Below are 22,452 nucleotides of genomic sequence, written 5' to 3' on the forward strand. Positions count from 1 at the left end.
CTCATCAGTGTTGTAGATCAATATATATGTATACCTTTAAGAAGCTTTCTAGGGGCTTGCACAAATGTATAACTAATGAGCATGTGCAGCCCTGACTGCCATTTTGCAGTGAGATGTAGGCATGTATGTCTGTGTAGTCTGTCAGTTAATCAGTTAGTTTATATTTTGTACTGCTGCTATCCATCCTGATGTGTTTCTGTATAATAAAGCACATAAACGAAGTACCCCACCTGTTCATCTTCAATTGTAAAACAAGACGAGCGACATGGAGTCAGAATGGGATCCAGAAATCCCGATTCAGGACCGAGAAGGCACTCAGTTAAATGTGGAAGAATACAGAGGAATGGATCATCTTTACTGCATGTATAATTCACAAAAACAGGTTAGAAACATATTTCAGGTATCAAAGCTTACTTAAATGATTTCTCATTTGCAAAATATAAAACGAAGCACTCAGAACACTCTGAACGAATTTCTAATTAAACGAAATGTCAGAAACTGCGACATATTGATAAAAATATTCAAATAACTATGGAAAATGTTTGAAATAAAGTCTGAATTTCATAAAATGAATAAAATAAGGGAAGCAACAGCATTTTCTCTATGTGCTACTTTTTCGCATTAATTAAAGCTATCCAAGATATCTGAAGTATACAAACTGCTCACATGTCTATGCAGTATTACAGTACATTTATTTCACAAAATACAGCCATTTCAAAGCATATTTTGCAAAGTACAGTATTTCAAAGAGTTTATTGTGCATTTGAATGTTCTTACAAGTACTGGCTATGTGTGCATGTTCATACATAATTACAATGGGGCTTGGACTGCATTGTGGTTTACTATAATTTGGTGGCATGGCTGAAGGATTTTGTATATCAGCTCCTCCTGTATTTGATAACAACACTGCAGAGAACTGGAGAGTGTTTGAGCAAGAGTACGATATTTTTCTACAAGCTGCATTTTCTGATAAAGATGAATGCGCAAAGGCAATTGTTCTCTTAATTTAGCTGGTTCAGAAGCCATAGAAAGAGAGCGTTCATTTGTGTATGCACCACGTGTATTTGCAGGGGAGGGGGAATCCACCATACAGTGGTACCGGCTGAGTCAAGGGAAGACCGTGAGTGCTTAAAACACACATTTAGAGAAATCTGTAACCCCCAAATGAATATTACAATGGAAAGGCACTTATTTTACACAAGAGATCAAACGCCTGGGGAAACTTTTGTAGCATATATAACTGACTTGAGAAACAAAGCTAAAATGTGCAGATTTGGTGATTTAAGAGATGATCGATAAAAGACACTTGTGTGTGGTATTAAAAATGATGCTGTAAGAAAGATTTTGGCTCATGACAGTGATTTAACTTTGAATAAGGTCATTGAGATTTGTCAGATATATGAGCTCACAGAAAAGCACACAAATATGTTTACAAATGAGAAATGCATACTTCCAGTATCTTCTAGTACTCATGTTGATAGTACGCAGCACGTGCCCAAGCATGTGGCAGCAACTGTAAACCCTGTTAACAGTCACTGGGAAACCCAGTACCTTTCTAGCAAATTCCAGAGTGAGCATAGCCTCAGTGAAGCACAAGACTGAGTCAGCAAACTCAAATAATGTGCCTCTACTCAGCTTCATAGTCAACTATTGTAATTGTGGTGTAAATCATGAACCCAAAAAAGAAAAGTGCTTAGCTTTTGGTCAGCAATGCCACAAATGCAATAAGTAGAATCAATTCAAAAGGTTTTGCAAATCAAACAAGGGGCATTCTTTTATTAAAACAGAACAGAACAAAGAGACAAGTTCATCCATTAGAATGCTGTAACCCTGCTTTTTATGTTGATGGTGTGTCAGTGCTTAATAAAACAGTCACTGCAGTAGACTTATGGGCAAAGAATGAGGTATTTTGTACTGTTCAGATAAATGGAAAACCCACAGAGCTCAGGGCTGACACAGGTTCAAAGTGCAATGTCATCTTAGCAGAAACATTTGCTAGAGTATGTGCTGGTGAGAAGCTTGATTTGTCAAAGTGTGCAAAGCTTGTTGCTTATGGTGGTGAAGAAATTCAAACTGAAGGTTCAGTAGTGCTTTCATGTTACTTTGCTGGGAACAGCTATGACTTGCAATTTTATGTAGTCAAAAGGCACATACAGTCATTATTAGGCCTAAGAGACAGTTTGAAAATGGGACTGCTTGCACCATGTAAGCTTAAAAGACCACTGTTCAAATTGTACCCAGTCAGTTTTTGTTCTACCTATACTGATCATTTTGAAGACAAACTAGGCAAACTCCCAGTTGTGCACTCCATGAAGTTAGACCCTGAAGTCAGTCCAGTTGTCAGGCCAGCCTGGAAAGTTCCAGCATCTATGCAGAACAGAGTCAAGGCTGAGGATGATAAAATGGTGCAGCAAGATGTAATTTGTCCAGTTGAAGAACCAATTGAATAGTTATCCTACATGGTCATGGCTCATAAGAAAAGGTCAGATGATATCAGAATATGTATTGATCCACAATATTTGAACAAAGCACTGAAAAGACCTCATCATCCAATGCATACAGTTGAAGAAGTTGCCAAATGCCACTGTTTTTTCTGTCTTAGATGCAGAGTTCATTTTGGCAAATTTTGCTTGACTGAAAATCCTCTTTGCTAACTACTTTCAGTACTCCTTTTGGCAGGTACAGAATTTTGAGAATGCCATTTGGGATAAATTCTGCCAGAAAGTCTTCCAGCGTGCAATGGAGCAAACTTTTTCTGGGTATCCTTGTGGTATTACAGTAGAAGCGTTCTAGTAGGAAGTAATGGCAAAGCTAAGCATGACAGAAACCTCAAGAAAGTTCTGGAAAGAGCACGTTAAGTGAATCTTAAGCTGAATCCTCAAAGGTGCAAGTTCAGGCTACAAGAACTTATTTACAAGTTCAGGCCTATGAACAGATCTTTCCAAGCAAAGAACAATTCTTAAGACGCCAGCTCCAGAACAGTGTTCAAGCCCTACAACCTTTTCTTAGCATGGTAAACTATCTAGACAAGTTCATTCTAGACTTGAGCCAACTTTCAGCACCGCTTATAGAGCTGACACGCAAAGATGTATCCTGGTCAGGGACCAAAGAGCATCTAGGTTCTTAGGTAGGTACTAGGCTATCGGCCCTGGGGCCTATATAAGCCTATCCAAAAATGTTCCCCACTTTTGCCACCCAAGAAAGTTATTTTCCTGTGCCCCTGTCTAGCAGAGCAACATAAGTGATCCCTGGGGTGAATTTCCTATTTCCCATCCAATTGTCAAGATTGTTTTTAAAGAGAGCTAATGAGGAACTTTGCTTGACATGAAAGGGTAGTCTGATCCAGAGCATGGGAAGTCTCTGAGACAGGAATCTATTCCTCCAGCATGTTCTGTTTATTGTGGTGGCAAGGTTTAGGTCCCTGGAGCATGTGGCTCAGAGGGAGAGGAGTTTCATTAAGTGTAGCATGTCCAACAGATCTGGGTTTGACATGGCTTTGTATGTTAGGCAAAGGTCGCCTCTGAGTAGACGATAAGTGCTGGAGTGTTTTGAGATGGTCTGCGTATGGCATCTGTTTGAGGCCAGTAATCCTCTAAGTGAGGTATTTCTGTGGTCTTTCTAGTTGTTGTAGATGTCTTGCAAGGTACATGCCAAACAGGGTGTTGTACTCTATAATGGGTCTGATGAAGGATGAGTAGAAAGGAACAATGACCTCTTTTTTTCTGGAGGTGAACCCCTTTGTGATGAGGTGTGCCACGTAGAAGGATTTCCTTACTGTGGCGATGTGATTATCAAAGGAGAGACTACTGTCCACCTGTGTCCCAAGGTCTCTTATCACACTTTCGGTATTTAGTGGGCTACCGCCTATGTAGTAGTTCATGGGTACAGTGTTTTTCCCAAAGGGGATGACAATGCACTTCTTGGCACTGAGCTTGAGGCCATGACTTTGACACCAAGCATCAGTCTCAGTGAGGCCCCATTGTAGAATGTGCACATCATTAGGGGATTCTACTATGGCATTCTACTATGGCACCTAGTTTCCAGTCATCTGTGAACTTCGTTAGCCAATGACCTGCTATATTAGCCTGGGCTTCTGAGAAGTAGATGCCAAACAGGAGAGGACCCAGGACTGAGCCCTGTGGTACTCCACTTGTCACTGGTCTGAAATTGGATTTGGAGTCGGCTACTTTCACTGTGTGGGTTCTGTCAATGACCCAGTTGGCCACCCATCTTGTGACATAGGGATTTATGCCCAGTCTAGTGAGTTTAACTATAATTCCAGAGTGGGGGATGGTGCTGAAAGCCTTTGTGAGATCAAGACAGGCTGTGTGCACCACCTTACCCCCATCCACAGCTCTGTTGACTGCTTCAAAGAAGTCAACCAGGTTTAGGAGACATGACCTACCTTTTACAAACCCAAACTGAGTGGGGTCCAGAGTTTGGAGGTTACCTATGTCCTTGTTTATAAGTTCCAATATGATACGTTCCACAGCCTTGCAGACCAGGCTCGTCAGGCTAATGGGGCGGTAGTTCCCAGGGTCCATGGTGGCACCCTCTTTGTGGAGTAGGATAACCGTAACTGTGCGCCATTCAGTAGGCACAAAGCCTGAAGTGAGGCTATGACTGAACATGGTACCTAGGTGGGGTGCCAGTTCGTTTTGTAGTTCGTGAAAAACGCAGCCTGGAATGTTGTCAGGTCCCATGGATGCTGTGTTCTTGGGTTTAGAGAGTATGGTTGTGCAGCTGTGATTAAAGGGGCTTTGCATTCTTCCGGTATAGTGATGGGCCCTTTGGGGGGTGAAGTTTGTACTGAACCTGTCTAACAGGATGTTGGCAATATCAGTTGGTTCTGTATATCTGGTGCCATTGTGCTGTAACTCTGAGCAGATCTGATTGTTACCATTGAGATTCTTGACATAGATGTAGACTGCTTTGTGGCTGTCTTTAGAATCAGTGGCAATTTTATTTTTGTAACTAGCTTTGGAGGATTTTATGAGGGATCTCAGCTTCTTACTGAGGGTGACCACGAAGTTCCTGCAATCAGGGGATTTTATTTTTTTTGCAACAGCTTCTTCCTTATGTTGTAGAGTTTGTTTATGGCAGGGGATCACCAGACTGGCTTCCTTTTTTTTGGAGGCTAGCATCTTGGTTCTGTTGGGGATGGCACGATCCGTGCACTCGTGTATGTGCTTATACAGTGCATTTGTATAAGATTCAGCAGTCCTACCTCTATTTTCCATCTGTATGGGTGTCGTGAATCTTGCCACTTCTGCCTTAAGAAGCACGAAGTAGGCTTTGGAGAAGTTTTGTATGGTGGCTTCCTTAATGGGGGGTGGGGGCAGGATATTGATATCTAGGGTGATTAGCTTGTGGTCGGATCTGACCAGCGAGGAGTTGACCTCTGGCGTGGAACATCAGTTGCCCATATTGGTAATGACCAGGTCCATGATATTGCTGCCCCTGGTGGGGGTATGGACAAGCTGATCCAGGGCATTGAAATTTGTGAAGTCCAGAAAGCATTGAGCAAATGAGTTAGTACATGAGTTGTTTTCCCAGTTGATGGTGGGGTAGTTGAAATCGCCCTTTTTTAGGGTATTGGGCTGTACCTTAACATTACCCAGTATATCGAGAAACGTGAAATGGGCATCCTGGAGCATGGCGAGGGATCTGTAACAAGTTGCAACCTGGACTGCAGTCTTGCCCAGTGTTTGTTGCACTTGGATAATTGTGGATGCATTATGTTGAGCAACTAGCCTGGAGGTGTGGATATCCTTAATGAATATGAACATGCCTCCTCCTTTAGTGTTTCAGTCCAGGTTAGGTGGCCGAAAGGAGTGGTATGAGTTATAGCCTGGTAATGCAGGGGTGCTCTCTGGAGCCTTGAACCAGGTCTCTGTCATTGCACAGATGTTGATATTCTCCATTTTAAGGACTGCTTTGAGTGAGTGCATTCTGAGGTTTAGACTTCTAGCACTGAGTAGCATTACCATCAAATTTTGCTTGCTTATACCTGCTAGGGTGATGAGTTTGTCGTTTGAACCTTGCCTAAAAAAGGCACTATAGGGGTGGCAAGAGCCTTAGCCAGTATCTGGAACCCCAGTGGTGACAGGTGCAGGCCGTCTCTGGCAAAGCATCGTGGTCTGTCGATCATGTCGTCCCATGCAGAAAGACACTGGATCCCCTTAGAATGACACCAGAAACTTAACCAATTGTTGAAGTCAATCATTTTGTCCTTGTATTGTGGTATCATTCTGGGTGATGGCAGGATGCTACTCAGGGCTAGTGTCATACCTGCCTGAGCTACATGATCCGAGAGCTCCTCCATGTCTCTTTTCATGTAGTCCAGGGAGGTACACCTCAGGTAATTCACACCAACATGGACAATGACAGACTCGTATTTGTACTTGCTGTGGAGTGACCTGAGTGCTTGCATTATGTGGCAGATCCTGGCACCCAACAGACAGCTGACAGTAACTTTCTCCTTGTTTAGCCTGGTGAGTGGGACATCAGTGTGCCTGACTATAGAGTCACCTATGACTAGTGTGTTGGGTACGTTGTTTTGCCTTATGGGCTGAGGTTGACTGGCACACTGATTTTGTGGGCTATGTGTCATTTGGGTAGTGTTGGGGGGGGTGGTGATTGCTTGTGTTTCAGCTTTGAAGGTCTTTGTTGTTTGGACAGATTTTTATTGAAAGCCTCCACAAATGTAAGTGTGTGTTTTGTGTTACTATGTGTGGGTTTAGGTGGTGTAGGTTTTGATGGCTTATGTGTTGAGTGTGGTGTGGTGCAGGTGTTTACCTTCTCCTCTTGACTGTCTAGGACAGTCTTGGTTGGAGAGAGCTTGGCTTCCAGTTTGGCTATATAAGTGCATCTCTCACAGGTTGTAGTGCTGGGTGGTTGGAGGACAGGGTTGTCAGTGTACATGAGGCAATTTCTACATTGCCCCAAGATGCCCAGATTCATCAGGTGGACAGGGGAAAATACTGGGAGCTGACCCTTAGACATGCCTGGATAGGTGCTTATTAATTTAAGTACTAAAAACTGTTTTCCTCCAAACAAGTGAGGAAAGTTGAGTGCTGCAGTAATTTGTAGATTATTTAGTGCTTGCAATGAGTTTTGAACAAGTGCTGAGGATAAGGAAACAGTTTTGAGGGCTAAAACTAGAAAACTGGCTAGTTCTAATGGAAAATTAAAAGAGCAGACTTTCTGGCACTGGGAATAGTTTAAGCCTAGTTAAATGGTGCTGTGTGATGCGCAAAACCACGCAAACACGGGTTTTTAAACAGAAAGATGAAAGGGATAGAAATAGCCCAAAATGGCAAATAAAACTAAAGATTCTGAGCTGAAACTACTCCTTCAGCGACAGACAGGCTGCTCAAAGCTCACCACTCTCACTGATGAACAGAGAAGCTTCCTTCTATCTTAGTAAGGTCAGGGCAACACAGAACTACAAAACAGCCCAAACGAAAATTTCAAGTCGGCCGACCGGCACTTGCGAACTGCTTCTGCTTCGGGCACCGCGCAGCAAGAAAGACTGATTAAAATGGCATCGGCTGCATGTTTTATACCCCTGATGACCTGACGTCATGGAAGAGGAGACAGCAACTGACGCAGGACCCAAGACTTTGTTATTCCGGCCGACTGAGGGCAACCTGCCAGCAGATTACCCAAGTGTAATGACTGCAACAGTGAAACACAAAGAACATCTACAAACCACCCCAAAATTCAGCAAAATCTGAAAACTGGACTCTACTGGTTACAGAAAGGTGGGAAACGAGTAGAGAGATAGGATTTTTTTTTTTTTCCAAAAATTAAAACAGATACAGTAAAACAAACACTTTTAAAGCAGAAAAATAGCTATTGCACTTGAGTCTGTAGTCCTCAAGAGTTCAACAGTTGAAAAACACTTAAAAACGATTGGATGTCTTGAAACATAGACTTGGCAGTCCACCATGTCTCAGCTACTATGATGTTCACAAACCAGTTACTCTTTCTTGTGATGCTTTGAAATTTGGTCTTGGTGCAGTCATTCTTCAAGAGGGTACACGTGTAGCTTATGCGTCCAGAACTCTAACCCAAAATGAAGTGCAGTTTCTGCAGATAGAGAAAGAACTCTTGGCAATTGTGTTTGCATGTTCGAAGTTCCATGATTATATTTATGGTAAACTTATTCAAACTGAACCAGATCATCATCCTCTAGTCACTATTTTGAAAAAGCCTAAGTATACAGCTCCTGCCAGACTGCAACACATGATGTTGAAATTGCAAAAGTATAATTTCAATCTTGTCTACACAAAAGGCAAACTTCTTTATCTTGCTGATACACTGTCTAGATCACATAGAAATACCACTGAACAGCATGAAACTGAGACACTTGAGTTTGAAGTCATGGAAGTGAGAAATCTTTCTTCCACAAATCTTGGTGAGCTTAGAAGTCATACAGCCTCAAATCCAATTCTTCACAAGCTGAACCGCTTTATCAGTTGAGGATGGCCTTCAAAGTAATCTTGTTTACCAGCAGAAGTGCAACCATATTTTCCTTACAGAGATGAGATTTTGTTTGAAAATGGTATCACCGTGAAAGGTCCAAAAGTGATTGTTCCAAAATCCTTAAAACAAGAATATATTACTGTTTTGCATTGTGGCCACCCACAAACTTATTCTACCAAAAGAAGGGCAAGAGGATTAGTATTTTGGCCTTCTATGTCAAGGGACATTGAAAAAGTACTTTCATCTTTTTCTGTATTTAACAGCACTAAGCCACATCAACAGAGAGAACCACTTCGGCTAAACCAGTCCTGAACTACCTTGGTCAACAGTAGCTGCAGACATTTTCAAATGGAATGGTCAACATTACTTGGTGTTAGTAGACTCCTAGTCTAATTGGTTCGAATTGACCTACTTCCTAATCTAGCATCCAGTACTTTCATTACTAAGATGACACGTCATTTTGCAGTCCATGGTAGCCCGCACAAAGTTATTTCTGACAATGGTACACAGTTTACAAGCCAGCAGTTCAAAAGATTTGCTGAAGAGGGGGACTTTACTCATGTTACAAGTAGCTCTGAGTATCTGCAGTTGAATGGTTTGGCAGAATGTGCAGTTCAAAGTGCAAAACAATTACTAGCGAAGTCAAAGCAAGACAATAGCGATGTTTTCTTGAATCTCAGAAATGCTCCTCGTGATAAACATATTGGTTCACCTGCACAGAGATGTCTGTCGAGACAAATCAGACTCACACTACCAATTAGCAACTGTCTATTGGTTCCATGTGTTTAGAACAGGTCAGTGAAAGCCCATCTGTTAAAAAAGCATTTATCCCATAAGTCCTGTTATGACAAGTCCGGCAAGCCACTCAATCCATTACGAGAAGGGGAGAGCATGAGGATGTAGACATCCAAATGTTTTGATCGGATTGATGTCATGAAGAGTGTATGTCCAGAGCCAAGATCGTACATTGTGGAATCGCAAGGAGCAAAATTTAGGTGGAATCAGAAACATTTGATCCAGGTGTCCAAGCCTGTATTGCAGTATCACACCTGTGAGAAAGACTATAACTCAGAGTGACTTATCCAGTGTTCCAGTTCCAGAGGATGTTCCAGTAAATATCCCTGTTCCTGGGAAGTATCCCAAAACTCCCGAAACTGTTTGTTCACCTATGCCCATCTCTGCTGCTATACCCAGGTTTAATTGCTATATCACTAGATCAGGTCACATTTCCAGATCATGTTTCAGATACACGGCAACTTGGACATGAACGTTGTGTTTATTTCTTATTGCCTGTACAACTGCATGTTTCTTTTTCAAATGTCACTATATTGTGGGTAATTCATGTACCTGACATTTAAGCCACACACACACACACACACACACACACACACACACACACACACACACACACACACACACACACACACGTTCACCAATGTGAGATTTGAACCTCATACCTGTCTAGTTACACAATCCAAAGAACACAGCATTAACTGCAAGTGCCAAAGAAGAACTGTGACTCTTAGTGAGAGAGTGCACTTTAGACAGTATGACCTCATCAGTGTGTTGTGCTGCACAGAATATGTGCTAAAAGTGGGATAAAGTGCAGAGGGAGTGGTGTCCAAAGTTAAAAGTTTTCTCCTGAGTAGAAATGGACACAGCACATCTGCTTTTGAAGCTTTACATACCTAACACTAGAACTAGACACACAAGTTCACCACTATCAGATTCAAACCACCTACTTAACTAATTACACATCCTAGAGTTCAGAGTATAAATTGCAAGTGCCACAGAAGAAGTCCAACTTTCAAGATGTGAAAATGCACATTTGTGAGTATTACAACTTCCCAATTTTAAACATCAGCAGCTGTGCATCACAGGTTTTGGGACAAATACATGTGTATGGACAGTCCAGCTTTACAGCACTTTGCTTGTCCCATATAATTACAGACATGTCTGACAACATCTCTGTACTACCCTTCATGTCCAATGCATTACTGTGAATGACGTACCTGTTTCACAGTGTGCGGTTTCAATGACAATCACAATTGTAAATCAGTGGATTGTTAATCAAGCATTCATAACAGTTCAAAGACTGCATACACATAGCAGCTATTTATTTTGTCACTGTCATTTGCTTAGGCTCATGATTGAACAATCTGCATTCACAAATGCAAACCCTTCATAAATATGGCAGTGCACTTTTGAATAGCAGTGATGGATAAATGAGTCAACATAATTGAGAAATGCAAATATCTCTGTTTCAAAATTCCATTAATACATTCAGAAGTTGTCCTATCTACTCATATAATTCTTTGTTGTAAATTTTCTTTAACTCTCTCCCACACAAAAGGTTGGGGACATCAGAGGCACATCCATGCCCAGAATGAGAACAGTGAGAATCTAGTCCTCACCTTCAGGTCAGTCATCACTGACTCATGTGTCAGTTACCTGGGTCAAGGTTGGCCGTGGCATTGTTTTGGCAATACAGTGTAGGACCTTTTCAACCCTGATGATTCAGGCACAGAGGCCCCTTTCCATTATGCCCTACACCAGCCCTGTCAGCTCCTGATCTGTGAAAAAATTGCCACCTTCACTAGTACTTTCCTCAGTGGGTACCATTGCACCAGTAGCCAGGGCAGAGCTACTTAATGCAAGTAGAGCACATAGGGCAGGAGTTGTGGAGGTAATGCTGACATGTTGCATCCCAGAAGTGCTGACTGTCTATGCTGCACGTGGTGGTGCTGCCTCTGCCAACTGTGATATAATGGCAGGCCAAACAACAGTGGTCGAACTATGTCCTTTTGCTTATGGCCTTTTTTAAAGAAAATTATCTATGAGAAAAAAAAATCAAGAGAGATAGGGTGGGACAAAATTAGATCAACAGCATGTCATACAATTTTATTATTTCAATACATAAACCAATATGAGAAATACATATGTACACCGTTACCACAACCATTTTGTTACTCACACACACTCATTTATCTGGTGTCAGGCTTACCCTCCTGTATCCCCCACCCTGTGCAAATGATAATGTCTGTGCCCTGCCCTTTGCACATTTGTTTGTGACTTCAGGTTGCACCTAAGTCTGATGCAGAGTGGATATCTAATGCTTGCTTACTCAGAAGCTTCCTTTAATGTAAATGTACCTGAACGTGAGCAATGTCAATTGTGAATAATCAGTTATGCAATTGTTGACCATCACTGTATTTCTGTTAGCATTCTTAGTAATGCAGTCAAAGTAGATATTTAAGTATTGCTTATGGGTATACTTGTGGAAATGATGCTACCAATTATCTGCTCACTGGTTTATATACAGTGGTCAGCTGAAATGTTTGCTGCACAGTACTGGGCAAAATCCACAGCTGTATATTTCAAACATCAGTCATAAGCTACTACTGACATTACTGTATGCCTGGGACATGTTCCAGCTTAGGGACATTTGAGTACTTGCATATGAGAGTAATCAGTTTACACCTCTTTTTCTTCCATACAGGTTCCAGACTTACCTTGTTAATACTGCAGCTAAAAGATGTTAGCATCTATTTGATACTAACAGAACACAACCATTACATAGTTAAGTAAACACTGTGCAGTTTTGCAGGCATCAGTTAAGCTTTTAGGTTTTCATTCAGGCAGTCAGTGTGTATGCTATCCTTTGCCTCTTAGCCTCAGCCATGGCATGTTGTGCATGCCTTATGTCTGCCGGCACCATATACAACCTATAGTGGTTCTTCCTCCTGCCCCTTGACCTTGTTGAAGCTGTTTCCTGGGAATTATATTATGCAACATGGCACAGGCTGTGAGAATTTGGGTAGAGGCTGCTGAGTCATACTGTGAGACACCTCCTGATATGTCTAGATCCCAGAACCTTGATTTGAGCAAGCCGAATATATGTTCTATGACATTCCTAGTGTAAGCATGGGCATCACTGTATCCCTTCCTCTGAAGGGTTGTGTGATTTTCTTATGAGAGTCATGAGTCTCGGTTCCTGTACATAACCATCGGCCAATATATGCCCTTGTGGAAAATCACCCCTAGCAAACCTTGTGTGCAGCTTACAGGTGTGCCATATGTGTGCGTCATGAAAACTGCTTGGGTTGACTGCGCCAACACTGCAGATGATTTCTTGAACATTACAAACGACTTAATTTATAGAGTAGTAACCTTTCCTGTTAATGTACCTCCTTCCCTATTTAACAGGTGGGGCTTTTATTTCTATGTGCATGCAATATATGTCCCCCAAAACTTCAGGGGAAGTGTGCTACTGCATAAAGTTCCTGCATAGTTCTTGCCCTGTCCTCTGGGGTACATGGAAAACAGATATGCTGCCTTGCATGTTGTAGCATTGCATTCAGAAAATGATGTAATATCCTAGAAGCTGAGGCTTGTGACTCCCCTAATACATCCACTATGGGTCTCTGTAAAGTGGGTTATCCATGATTTCTCTGGGATGGCAGTGGTTGCATATTTCCACTAGTGTTTCCCTGCCCACCAGGTATCGCTCTACAATTTCTGTGTCATGCAGTCCCTGACAAGTCAAATGGGCAGCACTTAGTGTAGGCATTCATGAATCCACCCCATAATGATTACTCGGAAAGAAATATTAACCCATCACTACAGTTAGGTTCACAGGTTAATATTAGGCAGGCAGTTTTGTACAATCATATATTGCCTACCCATGCACCCTATCAAGTATAGCTGGCAGGTTTCTTCCCTTCTTGATAAGGGCCATTAATACTAATTCCTAGAGTTTATTTATGAGAACTCATCTGATCATCATAACTTGACCTGAAGAAGGATAAGGTTATACTATTTAACATGCAGAGGAAGTTTTCTATCAACATAAACACACATTAAAATAAAATAAAATAAAATAAAAAGGAAACAAAGAAACAGCAGAATAAATTTGCAGTCTTACAACTGAAGACCTTCAAGACAAACACAGTGCTGGTTTGTATACATCATCAGGCTGCTACGTTACTTAGAACATACCTTGCTCGTGCTGCTTCAACTGCAAGTGCCAACAAATTGCCTTCTCCAGTACGTGCGCATTCTGTAATGGCATTTAAGCTTTGCTCTGCTACCATGCTATCTCTGGATGCTTTTACCTGAGGAAGTACAAATATGTCTCTGAAACATTCAGAATTGTTAAGTACACACTGTTACAAAAATTAAAGTTTCTTACAAAATACTGAAATGCATCTGTAAAACACTAAAAATACCAATCTAAAAGCATTCAAAATCCTACAATTTAACACATTTCTGAAACATAAAATATAAGCTGTAACATGCTGCTTGATTCACTGGAGTCTTCTCCTCATTGTAGAAAGTATGTTATGTCTTGCTACTCATGGTACAGAATGTTTCTCACTGTACATGGCTACATTTCTACTAGGATGCAGTTTGTCTTCTGTATCAGATGATTAACAAGGAAATATTTTCTCATTCTGTATCTATATAGTACATGAGTGTCAAGAGAATGTTTCAGTATCCACACTAAAATCTCACTGTCAACTGTACAGTCATTATGATCAGCCTAATTCTACGCCAGAGTAAGTGCCCTAAGGCACTGATAAAAAACAAAACTCACATACGCAGAAGGAATTGGTCAAATAATATGAAAAACTTAAGGGACCAAATATAGCCAGATTCATGGCACATGGGGATAAAGCCCTGACTATGACCCAGATGATCTGGGTATAAGCAGTGCCCAGAAAGCAGAAGGAGCTGCACAGAAATGGTGACATTAAGAAGCTAATTATTGTTTGTCCATCCTGGGAGACAGAAGAAAGGCGGTCCAGTCCATAGCATTATTGTCCATGAGAAAAGGCTGGGTGTTGCAGCAAGCAGCAGAAATAGATGGGGTCAAGCACCCACTAAAGACTCAGGATTGACCTTTGCATGGAAGCATTGATGGGTCAGTTGGCACTGTGACAGTCACACTTCCCCAGGCTGCTGAAAGGCAAAGAAGGTTAGGATAAGATAACACCCCATAGACAACTGAAGGATGAGGCATTTTGCCCTCCAGTCAGAGAACAATTAGGTACTTTCTTATTCACAAATGTTTACCCATCATGTAGCAAACACATATCATGAGTATTGTATATTTAAGAAATTTCTGATAAAATATTTTAATCAGACTTGAAAGGGACAGTCTCCAGAGAGAGAGAAAGGACTTAAGCATTGCTTGGGAGAATTAATGCAGCAATGATAATAATACTACTAGCAGTCCTCCACCTACTCTGGAAAATACAAATAGACTCTAAGGGCAAAAGGATACAAAAGGTTCAAAAAGACAGAGGCTAGGTCAATAAAGGTAAGGGAAAAGAGTAAGCTTAGCGAAAATGAGAATGAGTCAGAAAAGGGTGGAGTGGGGGCTCTCACACATCCCAACCCATGAACTAATATGTAGTATCATCCACTGGTTAGACACAGAAGAGAAGGAGGTTAAACAAGAGCAGGAAAGGACAGGAAGATATGGAGAAAGATGGTAGGGAAAAATTAATTTAAAACAAAGGAAGAGTTAATATAGAAAGACACTAGAATTCCAGTGGTGGAACTACTTTGCACTTGGGGAGACCTGAAAAAGAACACAAAGAGGGGAACAGGATAAAGGAACTGGTAGGAAAGGAGAACAAACAGAAAGAGGTTGGCATCCTGGAGGAAATAGAAGAGGTTATGGAGGCAAAGGACCAAACAGATTTAGGAACCATCCAAAAGAACATGCTGGGATACAGTTTCCAATCCAATAAAGCCACTTTATTCAATGGAAAACACAAAACCATGTTGACCTAGGTTTTGTCTGCACACAAGACTTCTTCAGAACAAAGAACAAACTCATTCATCTGTTTAAATACCCACCCTAATGAATAACAAACCAACAGAAACAATACATTTAAACCAACAATTAATCCCAATACAAAAACTTAAAAGGGAAATAGTTCATTTTCACATAACCCCCTTGAATAAAAAGTCAAAAATCATTTGAATACATATATATACATAAATTTAGATTCTATGTGCAACATCTGCAAACATTACTCGTCACAATCAAATAAAACTCACTTAATTTTATTTTTGTGAAAAATATATAAATGACCTTGTTAAATATATCATAAAAATGTAAAAAAACATATTTAATATATGAATAAAAATAAAATATTATTAAATTCATTAAAAATCATCTACCTAAAATATGTTTTAGTTTTAAAACAGGTGCTATACTGATGGCATCATTAATACCCGGAAAATGGTTTGCATCCAATCTTAACTGCCATTTAAGTTCGTCTATATCCAAATGTGCATCTAATGTTCTACCTTGTGGGTCAAATCTCACTTGTTGTATTACACAAAACTTAAATTGATGTCCAGGAAATTCACACACGTCTCGCCAAAGTGTTAGTACTTTTGGAATGCTGTATATCCAATATGTGTTCCTTAATTCTTTCCCTAAACCGTCTTGATGTTTTCCCTACATAAAATGCCCGGCATAGATCACACTTAGCTGTATATACTACATTTTGCGTCTTGACAGTTAAAATGACCATTAACAAAAATGTTGTACAAATTGATCCTAAAATTGGACCCCGTTTCCTAAATAAACCTACAGGTTTACATCTCCCACATTTAAAACTGCTAATGGGTCTACCTGCAACACCCAATTTACTACCTTGTTCGTGCTGCAGAATTTCTTTGAAGGACCTATCTCTTCTATATACTATTTTAAGGAGATCCCCCATTCTTTTTTCTACTTCTTTATCTAATTTTAAAATGCTCCAAATTTTAAAACATCATTTGTGCTAACCATTCTGCCTCCATATTATAGGTCACTACAAGACGCATCACATCTCTATTCTTTTCACCATCCTTAGAATTTACATTCTCTCCCATCCTTAAATCATCCTGTGCTAATCTTTTAAAATTCAGTAAGATACTATATATTCCCTGTGTCCTTTTCTGTACTACCTCATCTCTCACTTCCCCACATAAGGTTTTAGGATAACCTCTTTTGATTAACATATCTACCATAAAATCCAATTCCCTACGAAATTCCTGTTCTCAATTAACCATCCTGGCTTCCCTCACCATCTGCCCCTTTATTATAGACGTCTTCTGCTGGTGACGGTGCCAGCTACTAAAATCTAAATAGGAATTTGAAAATTTATTTTTTCTATGTATGGTAGAAATTAAACTTTTTTCCTATTTGTCCACTACCATATTAACATCCAAATATGTAATCCTGTCAGAACTAAATTCATGGGTAAACTTCAAAAAAGGCACAGTACTATTAATGTATTTCAAAAAGGCTTTCATTTCATTAACCCCTCTACTCCAAACCACAAAAATATCATCCAAGAATCTAGTATATTTTTGTATATGTACCTGAAAAGGGCTATTAAATACAAATTCCTGTTCCCAATATGCCATTATATAACTGGCATATATTGGAGCACATGCGGCACCCATATCGATGCCTGTTTTTTGCTTATAATAGTGCCCCTCAAAATACAAAAAATTATTAACTAGCACTGCTTCCATTAAAGTGACAAAAACATTAATTTCATCCTGTTCACATATCCCAGTTTTTAATAACTGCTCTTCAAACCAAACAAGTCCTACTTCATGTGGTATTACAGAGAATAAATTACATACAGTCACGGTAACAAAATATTTTTTTCTGTGACAATAATATTATTTAATTTATCCAAAAAGTCCCAGGAATCCTTAGTTATGTAGCCAAATTTTTTAATACCTTTCTGTAAATGATGGTCCAAATACTTACTAATAAAGCAAGTTTTACTTTGCTTCCCATCCACAATTGGCCTAAATTTCACATTATCACGCCCTTTATGTATTTTAGGGATTCCCAAAATACTACTAACCACAGGATTGGGATTATTAAGAAATTTATAATCAGTCTCCGCAATATGTCCTTGAAATAGCATATCTTCCGTCAATAAATCTAACTTCAGGTGCACTATATTAATTTGATTTAAACTACTGTCCTCATAAGAATCATCTTCTAACATGCTCAACATAGCATGAACATAATCGTTTTTATCCACCATCACCACACCATTGCCCTTGTCAGGCTTCATAATACGTATTTTACGATTATTTATTATTTCACTTAATGCCCTAATTTCATCATCTGACATATTAACATACTTTTTCCTGTCATAATCCAAGTTTTTATAAAAAGCCCTGATATCCAATTCACAAGCTCTTTCAAAACTTGCTATAATTTGGTTCATAGGCGGAGTGAATTTACTCGGTTTTACTAATGTTTGTTTTTCTTGGCTTGAGTTCAAAAAACATAATTTTTTTTCAGTTATAATCAGTTATAATCAAAAAAGGTGATAGGAGATCCCTTTAGGCGAGGAACCCCGACTTTCAGAGAGGTTACGGCAAAAGGGGAAAAGTCAATCGTGGAAAACAGAGGACAGTATGTATTAAAAGCAGCGAGGAGCTCGACCAAAGAGATGGAATTATCAACAGAAGGATGCCAATGTATACGGAGTGAAACAACGTTTCATTTGCAGGATTCCCCCCCCCCCCACAAGTAAGTGCTGTAAGTGATGGCTTAATGAATAATATGGGTCAGCGTGAAAGCCTTTGCGATGAAAGCGAGGGCTGGCTTGGGGCTGAAGAGCAGGGGAACAGTATTTTTAGTTCTAGTTTTGGCATGATTTCTTCATGTGAACTGCAACAGGTTCGGGACATTGTTCCTGGGGTTCCCTTGACTCGTATTCAAGATGAAGTGACTGTAAAAAGTGTCGGTAACCGGCTTGGCTATTGTGAAGAGTTAAATAGGAATGACAGTGGTTTTATGATTAGGCAAAATGTGTCCATGACTGAGTTAAGATCAAGGGATTCAAAAGTTCCCTGTTCTGAGCAAACTCATGCTGTTGATGTTAATAGTGATATAAATCTTATGAATAGTATTTCTAGTTTTAATGTTTTTTCTTCAAGTGAACTGCAAAAGTTCGGGACAATGTTTCTTTGGTTTCCTTGACTCATATTCAAGGTGAAGTGACTGTTCAAAGTGTTGGTAATGGGCTTGGTCATTGTGATGTATTAAATATGAATGATAATGGTTTTGCGATAGGGCAAAATGCGTCCTTGACTGAGTTAAAAACGGGATTTAGAAGTTCCCCGTTTTGAGCAAACACGTTATAGATATTAATAGTGATATGGATTTCATGAAAAGTGTTTATTCATATGAACATAACGATGGGGCTGATATGTTTGTGCAAACCTGCAATGACAAGGGTATAAATAACTAATTTTTTAATGGCAATACTGATGGTGGGGATTTGGTTGATTCTATCAGTTATACTGATATTATTGGTGATGACACTATGTGCTCTGAGCTGAATGTTGAACATTTAAATGTGTTAAGAAATCCTGTGATAGTCACAAACAGTTTAGGTGATTATAAAATTTATAATTATTCAAAAACAGTATGTACTACGGAGCAGGCAGATTGTTTATCAAAGGGACTTACTTTTGTCCCAGGTAGAAAAGGTGACTTGGCAGAATTATTGATTGATTTAAAAATGTTTATTAGAAAAATGAATTTGAAATTATGTTTCTTGAACTGAAGCCAAGAAAAACAAACATTAGTAAAACCAAGTAAATTTAATCCGCCTATAAGCCAAATTATAGCAAGTTTTGAAAGGGCTTATGAATTGGATATCAGGGCTTTTTATAAAAACTTGGATTATGACAGGAAAAAGTATGTTAATATGCCAGATGATGAAATTAGGGCATTAAGTGAAATAATAAATAATTGTGAAATACGTATTATGAAGCCTGGCAAGGGCAATGATGTGGTGATTGTGGATAAAAACAATTATGTTCATGCTATGTTGAGCATGTTAGAAGATGATTCTTATGAGGACAGTAGTTTAAATCAAATTAATATAGCACACATGACGTTAGATTTATTGACGGAAGATATGCTGTTTTAAGGACATATTGCTTAGACTGATTATAAATTTCTTAACAATCCCAATCCTGTGGTTAGTAGTATTTTCGGAATCCCTAAAATACATAAAGGGCTCGATAATGTGAAATTTTAGGCCAATTGTGGATGGGAAGCGAAGTAAAACTTGCTTTATTAGTAAGTATTTGGACCATCATTTACAGAAAGATATTAAAAAATTTGGCTACATAACTAAGGATTCCTGGGACTTTTTGGATAAATTAAACAATATTATTATCACAGAAAAAACTATTTTGTTAACCGTGGATGTATATAATTTATTCTCTGTAATACCACATGAAGTGGGACTTGTTTGGTTTGAAGAGCAGTTATTAAAAACTGGGATATACGAACAGGATGAAATTAATGTTTTTGTTACTTTAATGGAAGCAGTGCTAGTTAATAATTTTTTGTATTTTGAGGGGCACTATTATAAGCAAAAAACAGGCGTCGCTATGGGTGCCGCATGTGCTCCAATATATGCCAATTATATAATGGCATATTGGGAACAGGAATTTGTATTTAATAGCCCTTTTCAGGTACATATACAAAAATATACTAGATTCTTGGATGATATTTTTGTGGTTTGGAGTGGAGGAGTTAATGAAATGGAAGCCTTTTTGAAATACATTAATAGTACTGTACCTTTTTTGAAGTTTACCCATGAATTTAGTTCTGACAGGATTACATATCTGGATGTTAATATAGTAGTGGCCAAAGAGGAAAAAAGTTTAATTTCTACCATACATAGAAAAAATTAATTTTCAAATTCCTATTTAGATTTTAGCAGTTGGCACCCTCACCACCAGAAGAAGTCTATAATAAAGGGGCAGATGGTGAGGTCAGCCAGGATGGTTAATCGAGAACTTTTAGTTATGTACTTACCATAACTTTAGATGTATGGGATCCATCTCGCCTACATTCAATCCATATGGGTTCGGAGCCGATCCTCGGCTCCGACTCGGCACCGAATACAATAGAACGCAGTCTCTTATTGGCTGAGCTATTCTATATCCCAGGATGCACCACCACTAGTTCCCCAGATCTTGTTTGTCCGCACTCACAGACACAGAGACATACCATTAGTATAACATACTCAGGTCTTTCAAGAGAGGAAAGATTGGATTTCGAATCGACCGGTCTCTCCTGATCTAAGAGGCAGGGGGATGGAGGGTGGGTTATTAGGAATGTAGTAGATGGATCCCATACATCTAAAGTTATGGTAAGTACATAACTAAAAGATGTAATGTGATCCTATCTCGCCTACATTCAATCCATATGGGACAGCGTCCCTAGCACCTTATTCCTGGGAGGCTCACTGGAAAACACTCCTGAGAACTGTGGAACCGAAGGAAGCTCGACCCCTGGATGCCACATCCAATTTGTAGTGAGAAATGAAAGTATGTGAGGAGGTCCACGTGGCAGCCGCACAAATGTCATCAATAGAAAGTTTAGAATGAAATGCTGCTGAGGTAGCCATAGCTCTAGTAGAATGAGCTTTAATCGGAGCTATGAGTTTTCTATTCGAGGATGCATAAATATGAGTAATGCAGTCCCTGATCCATTTAGCAATAGTGACTTTAGTGACCGCATTACCTAATCTGTTAACGGAAAAAGATAGAAAAAGCTGGTCTGACTTTCTGGTTTTTTATGCCCCTATCCAAATAAAAACGCAATTGTCTATGGACGTCCAAGCAGTGAAAGACGTATTCAGACCTATCTGAAAATTTAGGAAAGAAGACAGGTAGTTCTAGTGACTGTCGAAGAGCCAGTTTAGAGCAAACCTTTGGAACAAAGGATGGATTTGGTCTGAGGGACACTCTGTCTTTGTGAAAAACCAAGTATGGTGGGTTAATACACAAGGCCTGGAGCTCTGAAACTCTTCTAGCTGAAGTAATGGCGACTAAGAGGGCAGTTTTCCAAGAAAGGAACTTTAATTCACAGGTAGCTGCTGGCTCAAAAGGGGACGAGGTCAAAGCCCCTAGCACTACGTTAAGGTCCCATGGCGGTGCCGGATGAACAGTAGGGGGACGTAACAGCCAAGCTCCTTTAATGAAAGCCTTACATAGCTTGTTGCTCATTAAGGAAGGATTAATACATTCATGAAAGTTAGAGATAGCTGCCAATTGTACTTTAATGGTGGACACCGAAGACCCTTGGTTAAATAGAGTGGCTAAAAACTTTAGCACCTCCGATACGGAAGCTGTCACTGGATCCACTCCTCGGGATTGGGCCCAGATGGCAAACCTCTTCCACTTATCGGTATATATTTTCTTGGTAGAAGCCTTGTGAGCCGAAGATAAGATGTGCATGACTACTGGGGCTAAGGAATGGTTTCTCACTACGGTTGGAAGAGGAGCAACCAGGCTGCTAGCCTGAGTGTAGGGAGGGACTGGTGGAGTCGTCCCGACTGATGAGTCAACAGGTCCGGAAGCTAATCCAGGAACCAAGGACCGTCTAACGCATATTTGCGTAGAAAGGGGAACCAGGTTTGCCGAGGCCAGAACGGGGCGATTAATATCATCTTGCTGTTTAGACGAATCGCCTTCTGAATCACCTTCGGGAGAAGGGGAATAGGTGGAAAGGCATACAGCAGGCCGGAGGGCCAATCGTGGACTAGAGCGTCCTTGGGTGTCACCCCCGCAGCAGGAGTCAGGGTGAAGAAATGTGGACATTTCGCATTGAGGGGACTCGCGAAAAGATCGAAACAAGGGATTCCCCACTTCGAGAAGATCTGTGAGGCTATCTTGTCGTTTAGAGACCACTCGTGAGGAGAGAGAATAGTTCTGCTCAACCTGTCGGCTATCACGCTGGACTTCCCCGGAATGTGCGCTGCCAGTAGGTAGCGCTTGGTAGCAATCGCCCACTCCCATACTCTCATGGCCTCCCTGCAAAGAGGGTAGGACCTGGTTCCTCCTTGTTTGTTCAAGTACCAGACAACCGACATGTTGTCGGACTGGATGGCAATC

General features: G+C 40.2%; 1 protein-coding gene across 1 annotated transcript in view; it reads right to left on the reverse strand.

Moving 5' to 3' along the window:
* MMUT (methylmalonyl-CoA mutase) overlaps nt 1-22,452 on the reverse strand; it is a 726,274-nt gene that overhangs the window by 294,687 nt on the left and 409,135 nt on the right. The window contains exon 9 of the mRNA XM_044062658.1: nt 13,489-13,604. Coding sequence (XP_043918593.1) covers nt 13,489-13,604 — 116 coding nt within the window. The remainder of the gene's footprint in view (nt 1-13,488; nt 13,605-22,452) is intronic.

The sequence above is a fragment of the Protopterus annectens genome, chromosome 2.part1, assembly GCF_019279795.1.
Source record: "Protopterus annectens isolate FY-2018-M chromosome 2.part1, PAN1.0, whole genome shotgun sequence".
NCBI lineage: Eukaryota > Metazoa > Chordata > Ceratodontiformes > Protopteridae > Protopterus > Protopterus annectens.